Source organism: Ornithodoros turicata, chromosome 9 (genome assembly GCF_037126465.1).
Source record: "Ornithodoros turicata isolate Travis chromosome 9, ASM3712646v1, whole genome shotgun sequence".
NCBI lineage: Eukaryota > Metazoa > Arthropoda > Arachnida > Ixodida > Argasidae > Ornithodoros > Ornithodoros turicata.
In genome coordinates, this window is record NC_088209.1 from 33,112,714 (window position 1) to 33,135,375 (window position 22,662).

The following is a 22,662-nucleotide window of genomic DNA, read 5'->3' on the forward strand; positions in this document are numbered from 1 at the left end:
TGTTTGTACAGCCAAGAGCGTGCCCCTCGGAACATGGCCATGTCAGTCAGCACTCACACAGGTAAGCGAAAGCCGGCGTATTTACCGATATCTTTTCACTCAGTATATTTTTTTTTGATTGCGTGTTAGCGCCGCGAAGCAACTGTGGCTATGAGCGGCGTACAGATGTGGACAGACGGAGAGAGGACAGCAGGAAGGAGTGGGGGGACAGGGGGGTTAGTATGCGTCCTGGGCCGACTTCACTCAGTAGATTGCGGTGCGAACGCGAAGCAGGCGACCCCGGAAACAACCACCTGCGCTTCGCTCCCATTCGTGTGACCGGCTTACGTCATTCTGGTTCATACCCGCCAACTCTCCCGATTCATCCGGGAGACTCCCGGATTCGTACCGGTTTGTACGATTGTACGGCCGAGAAGCAAATCTCCCGGAAAATGCAGTTTCCCTCTCTATATCTCCAACGCCTGCTTTTTCGCTGGGCACACAGACGAAAACGTTAATCCAATACCAGCCCAATTGCCATCGGCATCGCTGCCGCTTCTGTGTTACGGAGTTCAGGGGTTCTGGCCATGGTTCTAGTTCTATTACTTCTAGTTTCCGGGCATTTCCTCCATATTTTCGGGCGACAAAGGTGCTTTTGCACTAGCTGTTTCGACCTTGCGTACCCCGCAAAGACAACAGAGACAGGTTTGTGTCCTCACGTTCTTTTGAGAACGTGTCATAGCCTTGTCACAGCTTGACACCCAAATAGTTTCTTGGAGAGGGCAAAGTCTGTTGCTGCAAAACTTTTGCCTACTGTTCCTGTTACGTACGCAAATAAAAGCCACCCAACAACGGCTTTCTCCTACCCCCACCCCGCTTTTGAAATCTCCCTAATTTGGACGTTCCCAAGTTGGCAGGTATGCCAGTGGTTTAGCTGCTGTTGCGAGACGAGGGGTTGGTAGCTGGCCGATCCCCACAACGGTAGGCAAAGAACACAAGGCAGAGGCCGGTTGACGAGAGAGACGACGTGTATTTACATAATGTACAGACAGAGACAGGCTTCAGGTGCCCGATAAAATAGCCGATGCGCCGTGGGAAAGGGGTTGGTAGCCATGAGGGATTCCGGGAAGCTGTCCTCATTTTACCTTTCTTCAGAGAATGGAAGAAATTCGCTGGTCGGAGGGAAAATCTCCGGCCGGGTAACTCGGGATGCCCAATATGGCGAAGAGGGACCGTTCTGTAGCTTTGATGCCCATTTTATGGTGGATGTGGCGATGTGGAGCCACAACACTGCAGACGGAGTGAGAATCTTTAAAACTCGTTTACTTATAATAAGTGAGCTGTTTTCGGAAGAGGAACTTGGCCAAGTAGACTGTGAAACCATGCCGAACATTACCGTATCGATCTCACGAACCTTTCCGGATGTGATATAGTTCCTTTAATGTATGCCGGCCATGACGTTAAGTTGATTGAATGGATTAAAGGGACGATCGCATCCGGAAATTCATCTATGAAACAAAGACCATGTTCGGCATCGGCCGACAATCTACCTGGCAAACTTTTTCGACGAAAAGTGCAACGCCATTTCGTCGAAACGTGTCATCGAATCGGTGGCCGCTGCTTTTTCTTGCGAACGCGTGAAATACGTATATAGGGCTCTCCTGACCTAACCATGGTCAGGCGTCGATGAAACAGTGTTCGATGAAATGGCGTTCGATAATACGGCGTTCGATGAAATGGGCGAACACCGGAAGGGCGCCGTCCAGACGCCCCGCCCGCTCGGCTGCGGCATTTGTAAGGTCGTGCCCTCATTGGTTCTCCGGGAGTGACGTTTTCTCGTTTTTCCAGAGAGGGACTTCCGGGCATACTCTCAACATCCGGCGTCTGCTCTTGTCATGTATTCCGTCGAATGACAGTCAAACGGAGCCACTATTTCGCGTGGGATTTTCGATACCATGGTCAATGATGCAGGAGGAATACAATGACACTGTAGTATCGAAATCGACTGAAACAGATGCGACCGTCCCTTTAAGGAAGGTTTCAGGTCGCTCGAAGGTAACAGCTGCAGGGTAAGGAGAGTATTGTGGTTCCTTATTATCACAAGATCATAAGTTGATCGTGGTATCCCAGCTGCGGACGGTCATTTCGTCCCAGTTTGGATTCGCCGGCGCAGGGCAGGGAGTGTGTCCGCCCATTTCATCGAACGCCATTTCATCGAACGCCATTTCATCGAATGCCTTTTCGTCGAACTACGTTTCATCGACACCTGACCAAGGTTATGTCAGGAGAGCCCTATATACGTATTTCACACGTCGGGGAAACTGACTAAGGTTAGGCCAGGAGAGCCTTTTACATATTTCATACGTTGCCGCAAGAAAAAGCGACGGCCACCGATTCGATGAAAAACGGCGTTCGACGAATGTCCTTCACGTGCGGCCATAGAGCTTCAGCTATTTTTTTCATTTGTATATGCACTTTCTGGCTTGTTATGGACTCCTTTTTTTTCCCGGGAAACTTTGAAACGAAACTGATCCAACGTAGCGTGGAAATAGCTGATCCCTTCAGAGGCACCGAGCCGCGGGATGGCCCATCATAACACCGTTCGAAAGCAAGCAAACTGGCGGAGTTGTTTGAATGGCCGTTTTGTAACTTGGTTTTCGAAACCGAAACGAGCATCCATACCATTATCAGCGAGATTCACTTCCGTAGTTGCCAAAGTGAGCGTTACTTTTCTTTCTAGTTCAGTCGTGCATTTTGTGCTTTATTTCCTTTATATTCCGTACGCACAAGCCGTCCAAGCAATGTTCGCGTAGTGCTGTATTGTTGTGCTGTATTCAGGCTTCGAAAGCTGCTGGAAAAGAATCGCGATTGCGTGTTTTTACTGAATCTTGCTGCGACATTTTCAATTGGGATTGGATTGTTGTTGGCTCTATCGTGTTATGCGATTTTTAGACAGACGTAGCCATCCTGTATGCCGTTCATAACGTCTTCCCACCGATGATCTCCATAAAAAGCCGCTTCCCATCCATGCTTAATCGATGAGAGTGTAACATACGCGTTCCCAAACCTACCGACCGGCTAGCTACGCTAGGATCACGTGGTGCACCCCTTTCACGTGACCTGCCCTACTCGGGAGTCATAAAGGAAGCAAATATGAAGCATATTGTTCGTCCCTGGAACACGCAAATCAAAACGGTAGCTTTGACTGTCGTGGAGAGGGTTTGTTATTCCGCCCCAGTTATTTTCGAAATTACGAAAAAAAGAAATCAAGAGACGCTGTGAACGCTAACAAGATGAAAGGAGATCGCAAACGCAAGCATATTGCGTCGTTTGTCAGGCAACGGAGGATGCCAGAAGTGGTTAGAGCCGGTTAGAGGAGAACAGATGTGCATGACAGAAACAGCCGGTAAAATTATGTGCTCAGCGCTGTTCTCACTGCCTAACGAGATTGTAATGACTGCTAAGCTTGTTCTGGCAGCTCCTAATTTCCTCAGACCGGAATCAAGCAATCATTAATTTGTACCAGTTGCAATCATCGCTCCTGTATGCTCAATCCCTCGTACTGTCACCTTTTTATGTGCCTGGAAGAGGACGGGATGCACTTTATGAGCTCAGAAGCAGGGAATAATCAGGGATATCTAACAAAGAAAAAAAGATGAAAGAAGATGGGGTAGAAAATGCCGGTTGAATAACGTTCTGGTAGGTGGTAACATCCAAAGTCCATCCTTTCTTAGCACGTATGGCTGGCTTCAGTTTATTGTCTGATATCTCGGGACAGGCAATTCCGGTGCCTTTCATTTCTGTAGGCAGGATTCCCTTGAGATGACTTTCAGTCCCTACTACCAAACCTGCGGGAAATTTATTTCAGAGTGTCCCTTATTATTGGGGTAACCTATAGGTGTGACCATAGGCGTCTATTTGGCATCCCTCAGTCAGAAGAAAAACGACATCCTATCCTGTGTCCAGGGATTCCCCGGCGTCGAACTCAATTTGCCTCTGGAATTAAATGTACATGTGATTTGCCACTCAAACTAAAAACAGTCACCTCACGCTATGGCACGCTTGGACATTTATGCTTGAACGCTTATGCTTGGACGTTTATGGACGTTTAGGCGATCGGTCTTTTTGCTAAACTTTATCTGCAGTCTGCCTTTACAAATGGTTTGCTCAAATGAAACGAGCTAGAAAAAAAAGAGCACGTTCATCGCACTACGGACGCTTACTAAGGTGTCCTCGGGCACTGCGTCCATCGAACACGTTTGGACTCATGGGGGTACGCTATAAGCCTTACGAGGTTTACAAACCCCATAACGTATACTACACACGCGTAGCTTTCAGGACCATGTCTTTTGCTTTCGGCAGTAGCTCACATTATCAGTTGGCATGCTTGAATTCCCAAGCGCAGTTCCGAGAGATCTTTCCTGTGTTTCGTTTTAGAAGTTGCTCGAAAGTCTGCGGAGGCAAAATGTAATTTTCCTTGCTCACACCGGTTGCCTCGCGCAAGGAGAAAAAATAAAAACGGTAAAAAGCGAACGAGATATTCGGTTGTCACAGTTCGTTAGGAATTTGTGATACATGTCACGACTGTCGATGGGTGACTGTTTATGTATTTATTTTGTTGCTGATAACTCGCAACGGTCGTACTCGGTCGGCAACGGTCCTCTACAGTAAAACCCGTCTTGTGGCTGTGAAAGCGGTTGAAGCCTGAAGCGATGTGCGTTCTACTCAGTAAGCATTTACAAGAACAAGCAAATCTGCCAGTCGACTCAGCAAAATTCACTAAACGTTCCAGGACATAACGTGAGCTTGTGGATGTTTGCCTTCAGTAAAAAAAAAAAAAAAAAAAAAAAAAAAAAATACGAACAAAAAGAAATAGTGCACACGTCAGTGTACACGAATGCTGCAGAAGTGCAACACAATAGGTACTAAGAAAATGTATGCTTGTCTAATTGACTGCAATATTCTGAACATTCATCATCATTCACCATCTTCTTCCCCTCATGCAATGGGATAGGGTACCGCCTCAGCGGCGAAACATCCTACTACATCATCATTAGTTATTTGTTGTTGTTGTTGTTGTTGCAGTATCAATTGCGTAGTATCCGTACAGTCGATAGGTTACTATACAGACCATATGATACAGCTGCACAGCAAGCAGAAAGGACAGTACATAACGTGGAACACATTCTTTGAAATGCGTACAATCTCTTCAGACAGGCTGGGGAGTCTGGAGCTAGACGCGCAAACAGGAGTGCAGTGCTCGGTGAAACGGGACGAAAATATTAAGCCCTAGGTGGGGAAGCGTCCTTTGGATCAAAATGTAAGCGCTAGAGCTCCAAACGGTGTTTGGAACGCTGTGAGAAGGTCTATATAGCCCTTCAGTGTCATCGTGTACGAAGCAAGCGCAATGCAGATGTGACGGTGAACAAGCTGTCTAGAGGTGGGCGCACGGTGACTCGAAGGGCAAACGGGCCCTGCAAAATGACTTTACGGTGGTGTGTTTTAGCTATGCCACAAAACCCACCGCTCTATACACATGCGCGACATGTTCAACTTAGATGTTCAAATAGAAGAAGACGGTGTCTCGTGTGCACGCCAGTGCGTGCCAGCATACGAAGAAGGATACCGGCCCACGGTCTCCTTTGTTATCGATTTCCTCCAACTGTCCAACGGCAGAGCCATACTATTGGCAAATTCTACTTGAACTACCGTAAGTGCCCGTTTGCTTTCGAAATACGTGATTTACTCTGTTCCAGTCCATACGTTGTTCGAAGTGTTCAAAATGAGCGATGACATTGCCCTTCGGATGTGAGATGGCGTACATTACTCGGACGTTACGAAGTTACAAAGTGTACCAAAGTGTACTGCTACAAAGTGCACCGCCAATTGTTTTACATCCCTGCCCCCCTTCCCTCCCGAGCTTGCGGTTCTGGATAAACTATACTATTCAGAAGTGCAGTTTACGTTTACGGTTAAGTTATAATCTGCTGTGATCACTCATACAAGCTCAACGTGGCATGCCCCTAAACGTAAGGGACACTGAACAAAACTCGGGACTATATGATCTCGATTCGGTGCACATGAATGGAATCACCCATTATTACCGTGGAAGCAACGTGCGCCAAAGAGATGCCTATCAGTATCACAGCGTGACCAACTGTGTTCCATTCACAAAGTGCAAAGTGAGTTATTTTTTTTCTTTATAGCTGCTAGCGGAGAATGTCCAGTTCAGCAGCGGAAGCTGAAGCAGGAGAAGGAGAAGAGGCGGAGAAGCAGTATTTTCCCTCCGAGAGGCCCTTCCTCTACATCTGTGTCTGCTTCGCCGTCAGCTACCAAACCTTGGTCCTCTTTCCTTTGCTAGTGCTCAAACACGGAGGAGGTGAGGGAGGAAGGCTCTTATACTAAGTATTGTGTACGCATAGTTTTGAATACTTTCTCTTTCGGCTCTAGTGTGTTTCCTGGTTCCGTATACGGTGATCCTTGTGACGGTGGGTGTTCCCATGGTAGCACTCGAGTTTCTCGTTGGCCAGTTCAGAGGCAAGGGATGTCTTGAAGTGTGGACGTGCGTACCAGTTGGAAAAGGTAGGTTCATTAGCTTGGATTGACGCCTGGGCGATGCTCTTAGAAGCAGCGGTCATCGTCCGTGACATAGAATAGTGGCCTCGTACCGTATACTTCATCAGATGATGTCCCACGTATTTTCGAACATGCGTCTCAAAAACGACGGGGGCAACCCTGTTTACCGTTTAGCGTTCCCAGCACAAATATTCGAATTCGGAACGACGAGGATTACAGATGACTTTTATGGGAGCTTGAGACAGACCTTCCCACATCCAATCATAATCCGCGAAAACATTTGAACAATCATATGGCGAGCATTCGCGACATGCATATATCTCCCAGGTAATAGTCGGGGCAATTAGAGGGTCAACTTTGTAGCCTAGGTAACATGAGGTGAGGTGTTTGCGGACTTTCTGTAGGTGCTAGAGCGAAAGACATGCGCGGAAGACTTCAGGAACGCTATTTGCAACCTTCATTTCAACAATGGTTTCGCTTGCGTGCTGGTGTTCCAGTGTATCACAAATTGAAAGCGGGTTTCATGAAGGCAAAGTATCCAGTGTTGCTTTCTTACCCGTTGCAGGTGTGGGAATGGCTATGCTGTTGAAGACCTTCGTGGTGGCCATATACCAGGTGATCCTGGACAGCTACGTGTTCTACTACTTCCTGCAGGCCTTCCAGAGAGAGCTTCCTTGGACACGATGCTTCCCCTGGTGGGGTGCCAACGTCCTGAACTGCGCTGTTACCAACATCACTGTTACCGTAAGTGATGCCACATAATGTGACAGGCCGCGTAGCAGCGAAGGTCCTCTTCTCAGGACTAGCTTCAAGGTGGCACTGTACAACAGATTCGAGGCATTAGCGGCCGGGTAGTCATGTGTTTGGATGTTAAATACGCAGCGATTTTGCAACGCGGAGAGACATCGCCTGTACGACTCCAACGTGGGCAAGGATTTCAGCTTGTCCAAGAACACGACCGTCATCGAAGTGTGCGGAAAAAAACTCAAGATTTCGGCCGAGGCATACTATAACGGCACGTCTCACCTCTGCACACGGAAGGAGCATGGTTCAGAGCTCTCATACTTCCTGTGAGTTCCCCTATTACAGACCAAAGCATTGCTAGTACATATAGAATACCTATACCGAGTGCAGGATATAGTAACATGGAATCTCAAACGTCCACAGTCAACGCCACCTCGATAAACTGGGCCTGATCGCTTAATCGAAACCACGAGTCTGCCATTCCTGACTGTGCCTGGCGACCGCTATACCGGTGTTTCACGAAGGTAGCTGGATAATTCGTAAACAGGTGGCGCTATCGAAAAGTTTTCTTACACACTGTACAGTGAGCAGCCCTTTTGTATATGCTCATAAATTAAATAAAACTCCTACCTTTTCAGTGTTACCCCTCTTCGACACTTGTGGTTTTTAGAGTAATTAATTGGTTTCGGTTTACATATTTTCATATTTATTGCGCGAAGCAGCGTACCAATACGCACTTTCGCTGAGCTGTCCAGCTACCAATTACGCGTTCATCTGCCTGGTTCACACGCGGGGGTGACGGAAGATAATAAGGAAGCCAGAAGAGACTCTTCGGTGCATTCGTCATCACGATAAAGGCATGCTCTGCGGCGGTTCCTTATCTTCCCTCCCCGTGCGTGAACCAGGCGGATGAATACGTTGGCAGCAGCACAGCTGAGCGAAAGAGGGCATTGGTACGCTGTTCCGCGCAAGAAATATGAAAACCAAAACCAATTAATTACTCTAAAAATCAGGTCTTTTCGTTAGAGCCATCTGTTTACGAATTATTCATCCGGAGGACCTTCAGCCTTACGTCAATACGTTACGTCGCCGCGCAAAGCATGCTGGTGCGCACTATGAGCCGAGGCGTTTTTCCCGCTTCTTGACCGCCACAGCAAAATATAACCTCAACCCGGTCTTCTCGTGGCGTCACATGTTTGTAAACTTGACACACGTCTCGTGACGTCACAGGGTCGTCATGAGCCGCATGGACAGACACTGGTAACCACGGAAAGCCTGTGTGTGAAGTCGTTTGTGGCGATTGGATGGACAGGACGGATGGTATACATACGGGGGCCGGCTTTGTTGTGCATGTACCGATAACGGATAAAATATCATAGAGGCAGCAACGCTGACGGATAAACTGAATGATGGGAAAAGGCTGAGCTTGGGCGAGCAAGAGGAAGGAAGACAGATACCAGCTCAATCCCAGCAATTAAATCGACTAAATTGAGCTGTGTCTACGTAGTCTCTCGTTTCCGCCAATCCCGTTCCTGTTTTGCGAACGACGTCATTGGATGGTTTCAGAAACGGCATGCTGAAGATTTCCACTGGCATCGATGATTTTGGAGGCATTCGTTGGCAGCTCCTTGTCTGCTACCTCTTCTCTTGGTTTTTCATCTTCGTGTGCACCTCAAGTGGCGTACCCACAGTTGGAAAGGTTTGTATTCGCCAATGTTAAGCGTTGTTGTTATCAATCTCTAAGAGCGTACGACATAACTACTAGCGACCTGTAGACACGATACGAGAGCAAAGGTCTGCGTTCGGGTAGTCGCTTAGCCTGCATTGCAAACCGAGTGCACCTATTTACACGAGATACCGAACGGGGTCTATATTGACGTCGCCAGCATTCGCGATGTCCTGTATGTTGTTGCGATTGCTCCCCCCCCCCCCCCTCAGAGTACTATGGACCAGGTTTTACTAGAGCTCTGGACGATTTTTAGTGAGGACAGAATGATGATGGCCAAGGAGAATCGTAGGCTTCAGTGCTCCGTTCACATGAAGGCGACACAAGTCGACTCTACTGAAGAAGTCGATCTATCCTCTGCATGTAAACCGGTTTAAGTCAACACGGTAATGTATCTAAATTTCAAGGTTACAATTAAAAAAATGAGGCACCCTCAGTCGAGCGTCAATCAACTGAATCTTGCAGAGCTCTATGGCGCCTTAGTCGACAGCCACGTAAACTGTCGCCAGTCGACCTTAACGATCAGCCATCTGGGGGCTTCTGTTCGACGTATCTGTCCATGTAAACGCAGCTAGTATGAACAGAAGAGAATGATGTGGTGATCGGCCCTCGTGCAGGGCGGTTTTGTGCTTTGTCGCTTCGGACCGTGCTTGTGAGTCCACGAGAACCATGACTACGAGGATCGTAACAATGTACAGGCTGTCCAGAGGCAAACAATGAAGTATAATTGGCTATAATAAATAATTGGGTGTGATTTATACATAAAGTGAGTCTGCCCACATTTGTGGTTGAAGTGGTTCTTTGCAAAGCCGGTCAGCCTTACATGAATTGGTTCTTTTACTTCCTGTAATGCTGACGGGCTTCGTAATGGTCAAGAATGCTTTTATTGAGTTACCCGACCCAAGCGACACTTGAAAGCATTCCTATGGCCAGTGCTACCAACCACTGCGTCGCCCTGATCCATCCCGCGTGATCCCGTGAGCATTATACTTGAGGCAGTACAGGAGCCACTGCAGATAATCCCGCGCAGTGTAAAACACAGGCACGCTCACCAACCTTGTTGCCTGTAGGTAGCCCCAGGGCTGGCAGCAGTGCCATTTGTAGCACTTGTGCTGCTGGCAACGCAAATGATGTTTCTACCGGACGGACGAGAAAGTGTACTCGAGCTTCTCACTCCACGATGGCAACACTTGCGGACCGTCGAGGTAAGATGGCCGGGGCTGAGAATACCTGTCGTTATACAAAAACACGATTCTTTTCACTAGGCATGGAGTGATGCAACCTACTACATTTTAAACGGCTTTAACATAGGAATGGGAAAACTCTACTGCTTGGCCTCATATAATTCGTTTGACTCGACGGCGATCTACAGGTTAGTCGCGTTTTCGACATTGCAAGAGTGTGCCTTGTAGGCGTTGATTTCATACTTGTCGGGTTTAAGTACTCTCAAACCGATAGCTTGAGAGCCATAGCGTTGAAAGTAAGGGGATTACTTGAGACGACGCACAAAAAATTGTTATCTTTTCTTACAGAGCCTATGTGTTAATGCCGTTGTTCATGACCCTTTCGAATATTCTCAGCTGCTTGGTGTTCCTTGGCGGCTGCGGGACTCTGGCCAGATACCTTGGCCAGTGCGTCCAGGATTTTCCATCACACCGTAAGTGCAGTGGAACTTTCCTCGGAGGAGCTACAGTTCTGCTTTGTTATTTTTAGCCCTGGTATTTCCATATTATATCGTCCCGCAACTTGTGGTGCACTTGCCCTTGTCAAACTTGTGGACCGGTGTCTTCTTCATGGCTTTATATCTTATGTCTATCGACGAAGCGGCAAGTCTTTCGACTGTTCTCCTTGTCCACCGTCTTATGGATGTTGGGTTTGTAGATGGGCAATGTGGGCACAGTTGTCACCTGCGCTGAAGACCTGTTCCCATCGATACGAGTGAATATGAGCCAGGCGGTGTTCATGGTTTGCATATCCATATGCTTGGCTGGTTTACCTATGATCACCCAGGTGCATACCTTCAAGCTCTGTTCATTCGGGTCACGTGAAGCACAGTGTTCTTGGAACGGCCTATTACCGTAGCAGACGCTATGACGTAGACCTTATAGACGTAGACCACGTCAAGCGACGATATGTTTCTCTATTCTATAGAAAGCAAAAGCCTCGAAAGCAAACCGCAGTCTGATACATATGGTTCATAATGTTCACGCGCGAGTGCTTCAGCTTAAATTTTTGACGTCCAAACACTGAACGTTACTGAACAAATACCGATAACTAATTTTGGGAAGCAGTTTGCTGAGTGTTCAAGTTGTGTTCAGGCTGGCCCTTATGTGCTGGAGCTTCTGCAAGAGCACGCCGTCTCCGCCATCTTGTCTCACTTCACAGCAATGGCGGAAGTGTGTCTCTTTGCCTGGTTGTACGGTAAGCTAATGCCACATACTTCGCGCTCGTACAATGGTGGAGGGGTGACATGACGGTGGTAGTTCCTGTGTGACTGGGCTTCTGGTGCACACTGGTAGCATACCTATCACTCCCTATTGAGAAAATAGTATATTTTCATCAGGAATGTAATCCGAAAATTACAAACAATGGAGGTTGGAACGAAGGACTATGATGACGTTCACCGAGCTTTGTACTAGTTATTTAGCTTTAGGTATGGCGGTCAAGCACACCTGGGGAAGTTACTGTGCCCTCTAACTTCGTGCAGGACAATTACTACCCAGTAATTCTGTTAGTGCCCAGTAATCATAGCGACTGTATATGTGCTGACGACGGGGTTTCTTGTGTTTGCACGCAGGACTTAAACGATTCACCTACGATGTCCAGTTTATGCTGGGTTACAAGCCCAACGTCTACTTCAGATTTTGCTGGCTTGTTATCTGCCCCAGCGTGCTAGCAGTAAGTACCATAGAGTACGTCAATCATTATCGAGAGTAACCTTCGCTCACATCACTTTTGCACCAAGCGTGACACAAAATCGCCGGTGTCATTAAAGTGAGCGCAATAATTGTGTGTGTGTTTGTTTAGGCTTTCTACCTCCACCGGGTGTCTAATTTCGTTCCCCATCGGTTCTTCGACTACGACTTTCCACAGGAGTACGAAGCCCTGGCCTGGATCATTGGCGGCGTGGCTCTCCTGCAGGTGCCCATTGGCGCGTGCGCAGCCATCCTGCAGAACATAGAGGTGACACTCCATGAAACGTCCCGCGCAGCCTTTGAGCCTTTGAGTCACGTGACTGGGCGTCATACTGCGTCATACACACAGGCGTCATACTGCGGGCCGACTAGGCAACAGCGTGTGTTTTTACAATGCCCATTCGTAATAGACCTCTCCCTGTTGGTGAGGTTTATTGTTCGCGGCCTCCTATTGAAAGAAAAGTAGGACCGAAGGTCGCGTCCCTTTCAGGTATCATCATAGTCCCCTCAAATCCCTGGTTTTCGTGCGCGACCTTGTTCGCCCCATTAGCTTCGAGCATAGTTCAACTCTACCAAACCGGTGGCGCTGTCGAACACTATGACGTCATTTGTTTACAAACAGGGAGAGGTCTATTGCCCATTCGTGGAACCCAGCTCTCCCCTTCTGATCTGTTTCGGTCTGTCTACCAACGCCATGATGACGTTTGCCAGGTAGAGGTTTATTGCTAATATATGTAACATATATCTATTACATATACCTTTATACTCATCTATCTACATCTACTACATATCCGCTCACACAGCTGTACACGGACACCACAACCACTCCCGCTACGACGCTGGCTTTTTTTCAAGAGGGCTTCTAATGCTAACGCATACAAAAAAGAAAGAAAAAGGAAAAAACGCATGAATGGCGACGTTCTGTGTGCGGAGGAGGTGGTGTTCCCCTATACATGAGTTCTATCAACAGTTGGGAAGCTCCCCAGCACATCCCAGTCATTCCGTCGATCATGCAGAGGAACATCATCACCTACGTGTGTACTTAAGTACGAGTAGCTTCACAGATAAGTGAGCTCTGTGAGCGTGTGAGGTCATAATATGTAGTATATAGTAGACAGCTTTCGGTGTCTGTGCTCTCGGCGTGCAGGTTCCAGGCCGAGCCTTTTTGCCTGAGGCCCAATGGATTCCCAACTACCCGGAACGCGTGGATGGCTACTTTGAAGAACTGGAAGAGTTGGGCATCGAGGGCGAGTCGAGTTCCCAGCTCGAGGCTCCGCAAGTTCTCAACGAAGATACCTTCGAATTGGAGATCTCTGTCGATCCGGATGCACCCCTCTACTTTAATCCTGCGTTATAGATATGCAAAGAACTCTATGCATTGTGCATGCATTGTATTCCAAGACTGATGAAATGTACAGTAAAACATATAGATTGAAGCAAAAGCCCACAGATATGGAACCGCCGATAATTCGAACAGGTACTGAGCGAAGTACTGGTGGGCCTCACAGTGTCACTAAGATGCGCCGTAAATTTCTAACCCGCAAGGTTTTTCCTTCAAGAGAGGCAGGAAACATTGAACCATGTGTTGCGGAGTAATTTAAGAGAGGTTTGATTACTCCTATTTTGCAGACATCTTGCCTCACCCAGATTTTCACCCTTTCGCCATATCCTAAGCCGTAATCACATCGTGTGTCCACGACATCGCACACAATCCGAGCAGAAAGTATACAAAGAAAAAGGGAAATCAAGCAAACACAAGAGCCGAGCCCCTAACGTTGGAAGCGCCGCGAAGCGCAGCATATGGGTAATGTTCCGGACGCAGTCTTCGCTAACGACTCCGCCATTAGCAAGCGTTGCGTCGATCGCGTTAGCGTTGTGCAGTCCAAGACTCCGAGGAAATGAAGCATATAAGGAAAGGGATGCAATGTGGGACGCCGAAAAAGGCATCTAATTGAAACTTCCAGCGCATATGGTTAGTTACGGCTTGTTGGGAACAGGTATGGGGTGATAATTCAGGCGGTCGCAGACACCTGTTGCGGCTACGGGGTAATGGCGCACGAAGCTCGCTCTGTTGGTGTCAGTATCTTTTTTGGAGTGGCTGGTGATGTAAAGGAGGTTATGGATATTTGTGGAATGATTGCTTCCCTCAAGCGGTCAGGAGCGGTGAGTGTTGGAGGTGAGATGTTGTCGTAGTTCGATGATTTAAGTAAGGGGTAAGTAAGGGGAGGTTTATTTGGGTAAAATTCGATAGGGTTGAGGGGGGGGGGGGGGGTCACCACATGCAGGATATACTCCCATGTATTTTTATGCTCCTTGACGAAATCTTGCCTAATATAAAAAAAAATTGAGGGGGTGGTAAGGTGGTGTGGGGGAGTCTGGATAAATCGCAAGGTGGTTGCCTGGGCTCTTTCGCAGTCAAGCGATTCAGTGAAAGAACAAACCTGCATTGACAAAACGACTGCGATTTTTTTTAACTTCACGCGCAGGAGGCCCACGAACCAGCTTCTACAGAAATTTTTCCAAAACATCTTTCGGTAACAGAGACCCGTTAATAGTGGGTGACGAAATTCCGACGAAGAGCATGTATTCTGTTTTTCATGAAGACTTCATCGCGCACGGTGTGAAATCCTCGTCGGTGAACGCAAGCACTTTCGAAGGCCTAAGACCCTGGACAAGGAGTGGAAAGAGAAAGCTGGTTGAAAGGAGACAGACAGTGTCCGCCGTCGTCTTCCATTAAGCTCCCCCGAGCCTACGGTAGCTCTCGTGGACGCATACGGAATGAGGAGGGCTCGAACGGTAGCTGGAGGCCGCTCCATTCTAACTCTGCGCGCAAGTGCATCTGCAGTAAATGGAGGTCTGTTAATGACCCGCACTCTGGTTTTAACAACGTTGCAATGCTTAGGGTTGGAGAGCGCTGTAGCATCTGCAGCGCACCGACGAATCGCCAACAAAACAATCAGGCGGCGGTTGTGTTGTGGTGGTGGCTGTTAACGAAGAGTGAGATACGTCGTTGAAACTGGTTGCTAGGGCGGTAAATTCTGAGATGGAGTACAAGAGTGAGGTACTAAATGTGCCTCACACGTGAAAACGTTAGGGTTTTATGTGTCGGAAAACGTTACTTCTACAGCAAGGTGTTTGTCGAATTGCTTTTACGTGCAGGATGATGAAAAATTGCACTCATGTGCACTTATGGAGTGGGCAAGCAGCCGTTGGTTGTCCCAGCAAGGACGAGAAGGATCTGGGTGTTGATTGGGAATCGATTGGGATAACACCCCGCGGGTCGTAGCCCCCACTTGGAATTCACAGAATCCGATAAACATTCCGCACTGTAAAAAGATACTATAAGACCATTAATATTCGCAAGCCCTTACTTATCGGAAATTTATACGCACGCGCGCGAAAACTTATTTGGCATTTCGAAAACACTACTGGAATCGATCAGCGAGTTGTGAATCGTTTTCACTGAAACGGTTCGCCAACGGTTTGCTTTGCCCAACCAGGTGATTAGGCTCTGAGTGAGTTCCCTTTCCCATTGGTCAGCCGCCACACCTTTTTCGAACCGTTTTAGCGAAGATTGTTCACTAAAAATCACGTACTGGTAGGTATTTGAGCAGCATTACAGCACAGGGCCGTGCAATGTCGTGTTTATCAAAGGCGGTCGTGTTGCCAGCTGTAGGATGGGACAAGCGCAAGTCCATGCTTATCACGAAGTAAGGCCACCAAGCCACGAATAGACCCCGTATTGCCAACTGTAGGACAGGACAAGCGTAAACTTGCCCATATCACGCATCAAAAATAAAGCGCCACCTGGAGCACGCAAGGGCTCATGGGAACTTAGAGCGTCTTACAGCATTACGACCTTACCTTGTATTGCCAACTGTAGAATGGGACAAGCGTAAGCTTGCTCACATCACGCTTCAAAAATAAAGCGTCACCTCTTAGACCTAGACATTTTTAGAAAAGCAAGCGCTACCTGTGACACGCAAGGCTCATGGGAACTTACAGCGTCTTACAGCATTGTGACCTTACCTTGTATTGCGAACTGTATAATGGGACAAGCGTAAGCTTGCTCACATCACGCTTCAAAAATAAAGCGCCACCTCTTAGACGTAGACATTTTTAGAAAAGCAAGCGCTACCTGTGACACGCAAGGGCTCATGGGAACTTAGAGCATCTTACAGCATTACGAGACTGCTCGAGGCGGAGGTAGAAGAAGAACAACATTCCCGGTGTACGCAACAGCAGCGTCAGCCGGGGTAAACCATAACCGAAGCAGACGACAGAGCAGTGTCCCTCAAAGTTCCCATGCTGCTTTGCGCCGCGCGCTTGGTGGCGCGCGCATCTTTTAAATATCGTCTATTCGCTATATTTAGTGGCCGCAAACGTGTGTGTCCTGTATTCGACTAAGGGAAAGATTGGGGCCTCGACGTTAAAGCGTTTTACAGTATGTGCGAGCGGAAGACCGTGTGCTTGATTGTAAACCGCCAGATAAAGGAGACACCCGCTGGCACGTTGAGAAACCTTTGTTCGCAAATATTCCCCTTTTCAATGGCTGCAAGGCCCTTGTGTTGTCTCGTCAAAGCGACAGCGTCATCCCCAATGGAGCTGTACGGCTTCGACGGGAAATGCTGGTTCCACAAAGGCAGAGCACAGCGGCACCACTGCTTTGCATATGAGAATCCTTGCTCAAGCAGTTGAATCTCCCTTTTAAATAATACATGTTGAAGGGTCGGCAGCGCGTGTTATACTGGAGTTGGGGGGGGGGGGGGAGCAAGAATTGCGCGGCAGAGGGTGAGTCTCGAGTTTCCTGAAGAGCTGTTAAGTTCGGCCTAGTGGTGTTCCGGGAATGCTTGTGACACGTTGTCGCAGTCATCACAGCTTGTAGTTAGCAACTTTTGCAGTGGCAAATTGCATTGCAAGCATTTTGGGTAGCGTTACACGAGTAATGCACATGAGAATACAAAGATAGATATATGAATAAATTTAGGGGAAGAGAAGAACGTGAGACCCTTCTTTATTACAACCCAACTCCTACTAGTATGTGTGCTTCAATGTTTTCGAGATAAGCCATAGCAATTTCGCAATGACACATATGGACACTGGATATGGATATCTGTTTTTTGAGCGCTGCAAGCGAGCTTTCCGCAGACGTTCATTCAAGAGCTGTGACGTCACCGAAAACTTCATTTAAAACACACTCTTCAGTTAAAAAAAAGCATGCCCAGGATTTTTTTAGAATCTTGCTCCTACACCTAATGCTCGCTTATGATAGCTGATGAGCTTAACAGACTTGCTCAGAAGGCTGTCTTCCCTCTCGTTCTGAGTGATATCTGTATTTTCCTGGTCATTTAGTGTATCATTTTCTCTTGTTCATTAATTAGTTTGTGACATTCGAGTGATATCTTGTACTGTGCATGTCTTTTCTCTCTCTCCTTTTGTAATAGATTGTACATTGTCCTCTCTCCCCTACGCAAGGCCACAGTTGTGGAGCTGTAGGTTTTCCTGCAATAAATAAACAGGTCAAAAGATGCCCGCGGCATCCTTCCATCTGGCGCGCCTTTTGCGATATTGTTCTTATGCTAATCAAATCGTGTTCTTTTTTTTGTTTTTCCTCGCGTGTCCAGTTTTTTTCTCGCATGTCCATTTGAAAGAGCGTGACAGCCCACGCGCACGAAATGTCCCGTGAAAAATTCGTGGTGAGCAATTCAGTTTCACTGCGGTCCCCTAAATGAGAGAACAAAGACACGCAACCGCTGTTTCTAAGGCCTACGAATCTACATTTGCTTGCCGCAAAGTGGAAAAAGAGTGTCTTATACCTGTACGGCGATTCGAACTTCTCGAGCTTTGATTAATGGTACCTCTGCGGACTATAAACTTCACGGACGACACAAAGAGAAATGGTAGGTACGTTGTGGACGGAAGCTGCGGTTAATGATCTTTAGGCTGCATTTTTTTGCAGTCGGCGATATGAGCTGGGGATACGAAGCAACGTCTGGCGAGAAAATTGATAGCTGACGAAAATTGCAGCGGCGTACGGAACACGGAACAACCAGAACAGAAGCTCCGCCGCGACCATGGACGTCCATTTTCTTCCAAGGAATCTGACAGGAATCTCCGAGGCGTTTCATATGACGCACTTATTTAGATGCGAAAGGAGAAAACTGCATACGGTTACGTATTTATGCTTACTGTACTTACATTATATGCTTATACATTACATTACATACTTACATTACATTATATGCTTATACTTATATTATGTCTATTACACTTAGAGTGCGAAAGGAGAAGTCTGCATACGGTTACATATTTATGCTTGAACGTGTAACGATATAAGGTATGGCTATGTCTTTCACTATACGACTTAAATTCCCATTTTTTTCTTCTTCTATCACATCACATCACATCACTAGACGAAGTTTTGTGCTGGGAGGTCTTTTCCTTGTGTATTCACCTGGCATAGCCGATTGCAACGGTTACGATATCGAAGTTACTGAATGCACGGAGTGTTTTTTGCTTTTGCGTCCTATTCCGAGACAATAGGCAGGCCTAGAAAAGCAGAAATTGTTAGCCGAAGGTCAACCTAACTGTCCTCTTTATTTCCGCTTATGTGGCATAAATGCAGGCGAGCTGGTTGAGAAACTCCATACTGAAAATCCTGAGTCCGTCGTTTTTCCCTTTTCGGCATTGATTTGCCGCTTTAGACGATTTCAAAAAGATGCGCGCGCCACCAAGCGCGCGGCGCAAAGCAGCATGGGAACTTTGAGGGACACTGCTCTGTCGTCTGCTTCGGTTATGGTTTATTCCGGCCATAGAAATCATAAAAAGAGAGGCTAGAAGAAAAGCTGGGAGAGAGAGTAATGGGGGAGAGCAAATAAGTTGTACGGAGGCGAGACCCTCTACCAATGTCCAAGCACGGGAGGCGCCATGATCGAGATTTTGGATTCGGCCGGATTCGGACACCGCCTTTCCACGTGTAAAGACCAGGCGCGTTCGGCACCATGGTATCCAATCCAACGAAAGTCGTGCTTGCTTCCTCTGGGCTCCGTGTGCTATGTGTGTGAAGTGTGTTTGTTTTGTCTGCTCTCACGTGTGCGCTTGAATTGTGTCTTATTCCGTAGGGAACGAGTGTCGTACGGTTTACACCTTGTGCTGCGACATGAAAAAACGGCGCACGGAACTCGTAGGAGACACCGTTCGTAACACGCTAGGCCTAACGTATCGATCATGGCGGCTCCCATGTTGAGATGCCCCCCTTCATTGGCTTGATTTCTAGTTATTATGAGAGTTCTATGACCCGGCTGACGCTCTGCTGCGCACACCGGGAGTGTTGCTGTTGTTCTTCTTGCTGTCCTTCTAGTTCCCATGAGCCCTTGCGTTCAACAGGTGGCGCTTTCTAAAAAGGTATGCGCTCCTGGGGTCGGATTCACAAACGCGATCGTAAGTTACGCTAAGATGCGCTAAGACGTCGTAGCGTGCGACGCACGTACGACAGCGCCGTAAGCGCGATTCACAAACCTATCGTAGTGGAGAGGGTACCTTATAGGCGTGAGTAATTTTAAAAGTATGCGCCACCTTGTATTGTCATCAAGCGCCACCTGTGCCACGCAAGGGCTCACGGTAACTTACAGCGCCTCAAAGCATTACGAGACGACCAGAGGCGGCCATATAAGAACAACAACATTCCTGGTGTGCGCAGCACCAGCGTCAGCCGGGGTAAACCACAACCGAAGCAGACGACGGAGCAGTGTCGCTCAGAGTTCCCCTGATGCTTCGCGCCGCGCGCTCGGTGGCGCGCGCATCTTTGTAGAATCCTCTACCGTTTTGAGGCTGGAACATAGACAAACACGACACAAGCTGCCTGGGGACACGAACAGTTGAAATATGGCAGTAACACATACGTACATACATACGTATGTATGTATGTATGTATGTATGTATGTCGCATGTATGTGTGTGTGTGTGAATGAGAAGAAATGTAAGGAGAGAGTATGATGAGAGTGAGTGCGTGTCACGTGAATCAATGTAAGGCTGAATGTAATGAATGAATGTAAGGCTTTCAGGCAAGTCGTCGGAAACAGATGGCAGCGTGGTCGAATAGACCTCTACCTGAGAAACGTCATCATGACGTTGGTAGACAGGCTGAAACCGAAACAAATCGGAAGGGGCTGGGTTCCACGAATGAGCACTTGCTCGCTGCTTCCTATTGAAGGAAAAGTAGGACCGAGGTGGCGTCACTTTCAGAGACACTCGTAATCCCCTCAAGCGTGGCTTTCGGGCGCGACCTTGTTCAACCCTAGCTTTGAGCGTAATTCAGGTCTACCAAATTGGTGGCGCTGTCGAGCACTACGACGTCATTTGTTTACAAACAGGAAGAGGTCTATTGGTCAAGGCGCTCTAGCGGTAATCGAGAGATGCGTGGTCCAAATCCCTCCGCTGTCTGGGTTTTTCGGTGACTGCCGTATATGTTTCAGCGAAATAAAATAACGTATCCGTACACAGCATTGGTATTCGTTCACACGTGCGGCCAGTTTGTAATAAATTGGGAAAAGCAACAGGTGCACCTCTATACGGAAGAAGCAAGATAGGCGCAGCAGCGAGGGGAAAGAGCCAACTGTTGCACCCACCCCGGATACCGCACCTGTAAATGAGTTTCCCGAATATCGACCGCTTGGTCATTCAATCGAGAGGGCGGACACACAGGCTACCTGTTAGTCCGTTTTCTTGGGCTCTTTGCGGTATCGGTGCACCTGTCCTGTGTCGTATATATACGTTTAGCTTCGTCTATCTCTTTCCTTTAATATACCGATTGTTTGCTCAGAATGAAATTGCGGATACTACGATGAATCCCTTTTGAATTCCAGCTATAGGTGTAAGCAGTCTTTTTTATTGTCTCAGACATGAGGTTGCAACGCATTCAAAATATCAACAATCTGCAGCTTGTGTACGGAGCATGCAAACTGCAATACGGTAGATAGTACGTGTATAGATGGTATGTCGGATGCCGTAAATTTTCCAAACCTTCGTAGGCGTGATGAATCCGAGCACAGCATAAAACTGTCAATATTCCGCCTGGTCAACTGAAAGATAAATGTAAGATATTATATTTAAATAGAAATAAAAACGAAACAAAAATAACAGTAACAAACTAAATAATAACAAATAAGGAACAACATTAAACAAACATAAAACGTAAACATTAAATATCAATAACGTAACTTCGCTGTTCGAAGAACATGCTCGACGTCCGACCTAAAAAAAAATAAAACATCAGTGTTTCATGCACTTGGAAAAAGTGCAACCCAGGCGCCTCACTGGTCAGAATCTCGTTCCTACCTTCGGCTTCAATGACCCAGGCGTACTTTCCCAACTTTCTTGAGAACTCGGCGTATATCCTCTTCGCGTGAGATTTGACATTGATGGAAAAGCCGAAGCTGTGCAGCGCAGCCGACGTCCCTTGAGGTGAGTTCGACGCCTCGTATTCATATCCGCAAAGCCCTGCTGCAGTGCGGCACTTGTATACGACAGGCCATTCCACCGCTAGACCTCGCACATTTGCATGGATCCCTCGTCAGAAAGACCCCAGGGAACGCTGGGCATACTTCGCTGGCTCTTGCACAGGGAGGTCGAACTATACACTATTGAAAGGACACGCGCTGTTAATTTTGAGTGCACTTAGCGTAATACAGAGGCAACGGGTAATAATTAGGTATAAGCAAAAATAGCGTTGTTACAGGCGGCTGATGGAAAGCAACTGTTGTAAAAGTATAACTGAATGTAAAAACAACTGGAAAGAAAACACGTGGGGGAGAGAGGGAGTGAGTACGTGTCTCGTTCGTTGAATGATATCCCTTGATAAGTCGTCGGCAAGGCGTACCAGCGTAGGGTAGTGGTTAGCACACTATAGACTATATGTAGACTGCTGCATCTTTCCCAGCTTTCTTTGCCGCACGGACAGGATTGTTGTCCTAATATAGACCACTGCTTTCCTGGTCCTGGGGCCACGTCCCCTAGATGTCACCTCAGGCGTGGAATGAAAACACTCGGCGATTTCAGTTACTGTCCCGGCGCGGAACGGAGTAGGGAGCACTGCAGGGTAGCGTGCGGTCAGGATATGAACGATAGAACGATGCTTCCGAATACGAAACTACGCGGCGGCTGGTTTTGTGCTCGCGTGTGTGCCGACGAACAGAAAAAGAAAACAAAATAAAGACGAGTTATTCCTGGGTATACAAGGTAGCTGCCTACAAGAGTTTACCCAACATGGCTTCCACCTTGATTGTTTTCCCATAGGAATTCGGAGGTTTTGGGTTGTAATAACTTTGGATTGTGATGTTGAATCGGCACGAAATTTACCACGATTCAAAAGTTTCCAAAAATTAGAAATGTTTTATTGTTTTTGATTATGTCAATAACTGAAGTATAGAACGGAAGCAGCCAATGAGGCCAGCCAGATGCAAATGGTGAGGCGACTCGGACTCCACTCGTGTCGTTGTGCCCGTCGATTTTTATCCGTTTAGCATATGTACCGTTCACCGTTTAACATTATAAACAGTTTGGTAAACTGTGCTTCATGTATTGCGAGCGTTCAATGCTGTGACAAGTGCTTTCTGAACTCTGTATTTGACAATATGCAAGTCGTCTGCTTTCACAGGTGATTCTCATAGCACAGTCATCGAAATCATGAGAACTTCAGGTAAGTTAAATATGACTCTCCAAGCA

The 22,662-nt window shown here is 47.4% G+C and overlaps 1 protein-coding gene across 2 annotated transcripts; it reads left to right on the forward strand.

The window, feature by feature from the left end:
• Positions 1 to 5,585: 5,585 nt before the first annotated feature.
• Positions 5,586 to 13,367, forward strand: LOC135367909 (sodium-dependent proline transporter-like). 2 transcript variants are annotated; one of them, XM_064601006.1, is made up of 15 exons: positions 5,586 to 5,689; positions 6,186 to 6,358; positions 6,430 to 6,561; positions 7,121 to 7,299; positions 7,438 to 7,625; positions 8,866 to 8,998; positions 10,096 to 10,230; positions 10,291 to 10,397; positions 10,558 to 10,682; positions 10,739 to 10,851; positions 10,907 to 11,035; positions 11,344 to 11,446; positions 11,823 to 11,923; positions 12,053 to 12,208; positions 13,088 to 13,367. In XM_064601006.1, the coding sequence occupies exons 2-15, from the start codon at positions 6,199 to 6,201 to the stop codon at positions 13,295 to 13,297; spliced, it is 1,971 nt and encodes a 656-aa protein (XP_064457076.1). In that variant the 5' UTR covers positions 5,586 to 5,689; positions 6,186 to 6,198; the 3' UTR covers positions 13,298 to 13,367. The 2 variants fall into 2 exon arrangements, with proteins under 2 accessions (XP_064457076.1, XP_064457077.1); XM_064601007.1 differs by having other exon boundaries at positions 10,606 to 10,682.
• The last annotated feature ends 9,295 nt before the right edge of the window (positions 13,368 to 22,662 follow it).

Excerpts from the sequence above, each read along its gene's own strand:
- LOC135367909 (XM_064601006.1), top strand. The coding sequence starts at position 6,199 with ATGTCCAGTTCAGCAGCGGAAGCTGAAGCAGGAGAAGGAGAAGAGGCG. Across the intron at positions 8,999-10,095 it reads GCGTACCCACAGTTGGAAAG|GTAGCCCCAGGGCTGGCAGC; the intron begins GTTTGTATTCGC and ends TGTTGCCTGTAG. Across the intron at positions 10,852-10,906 it reads TTATGTCTATCGACGAAGCG|ATGGGCAATGTGGGCACAGT; the intron begins GCAAGTCTTTCG and ends TTGGGTTTGTAG.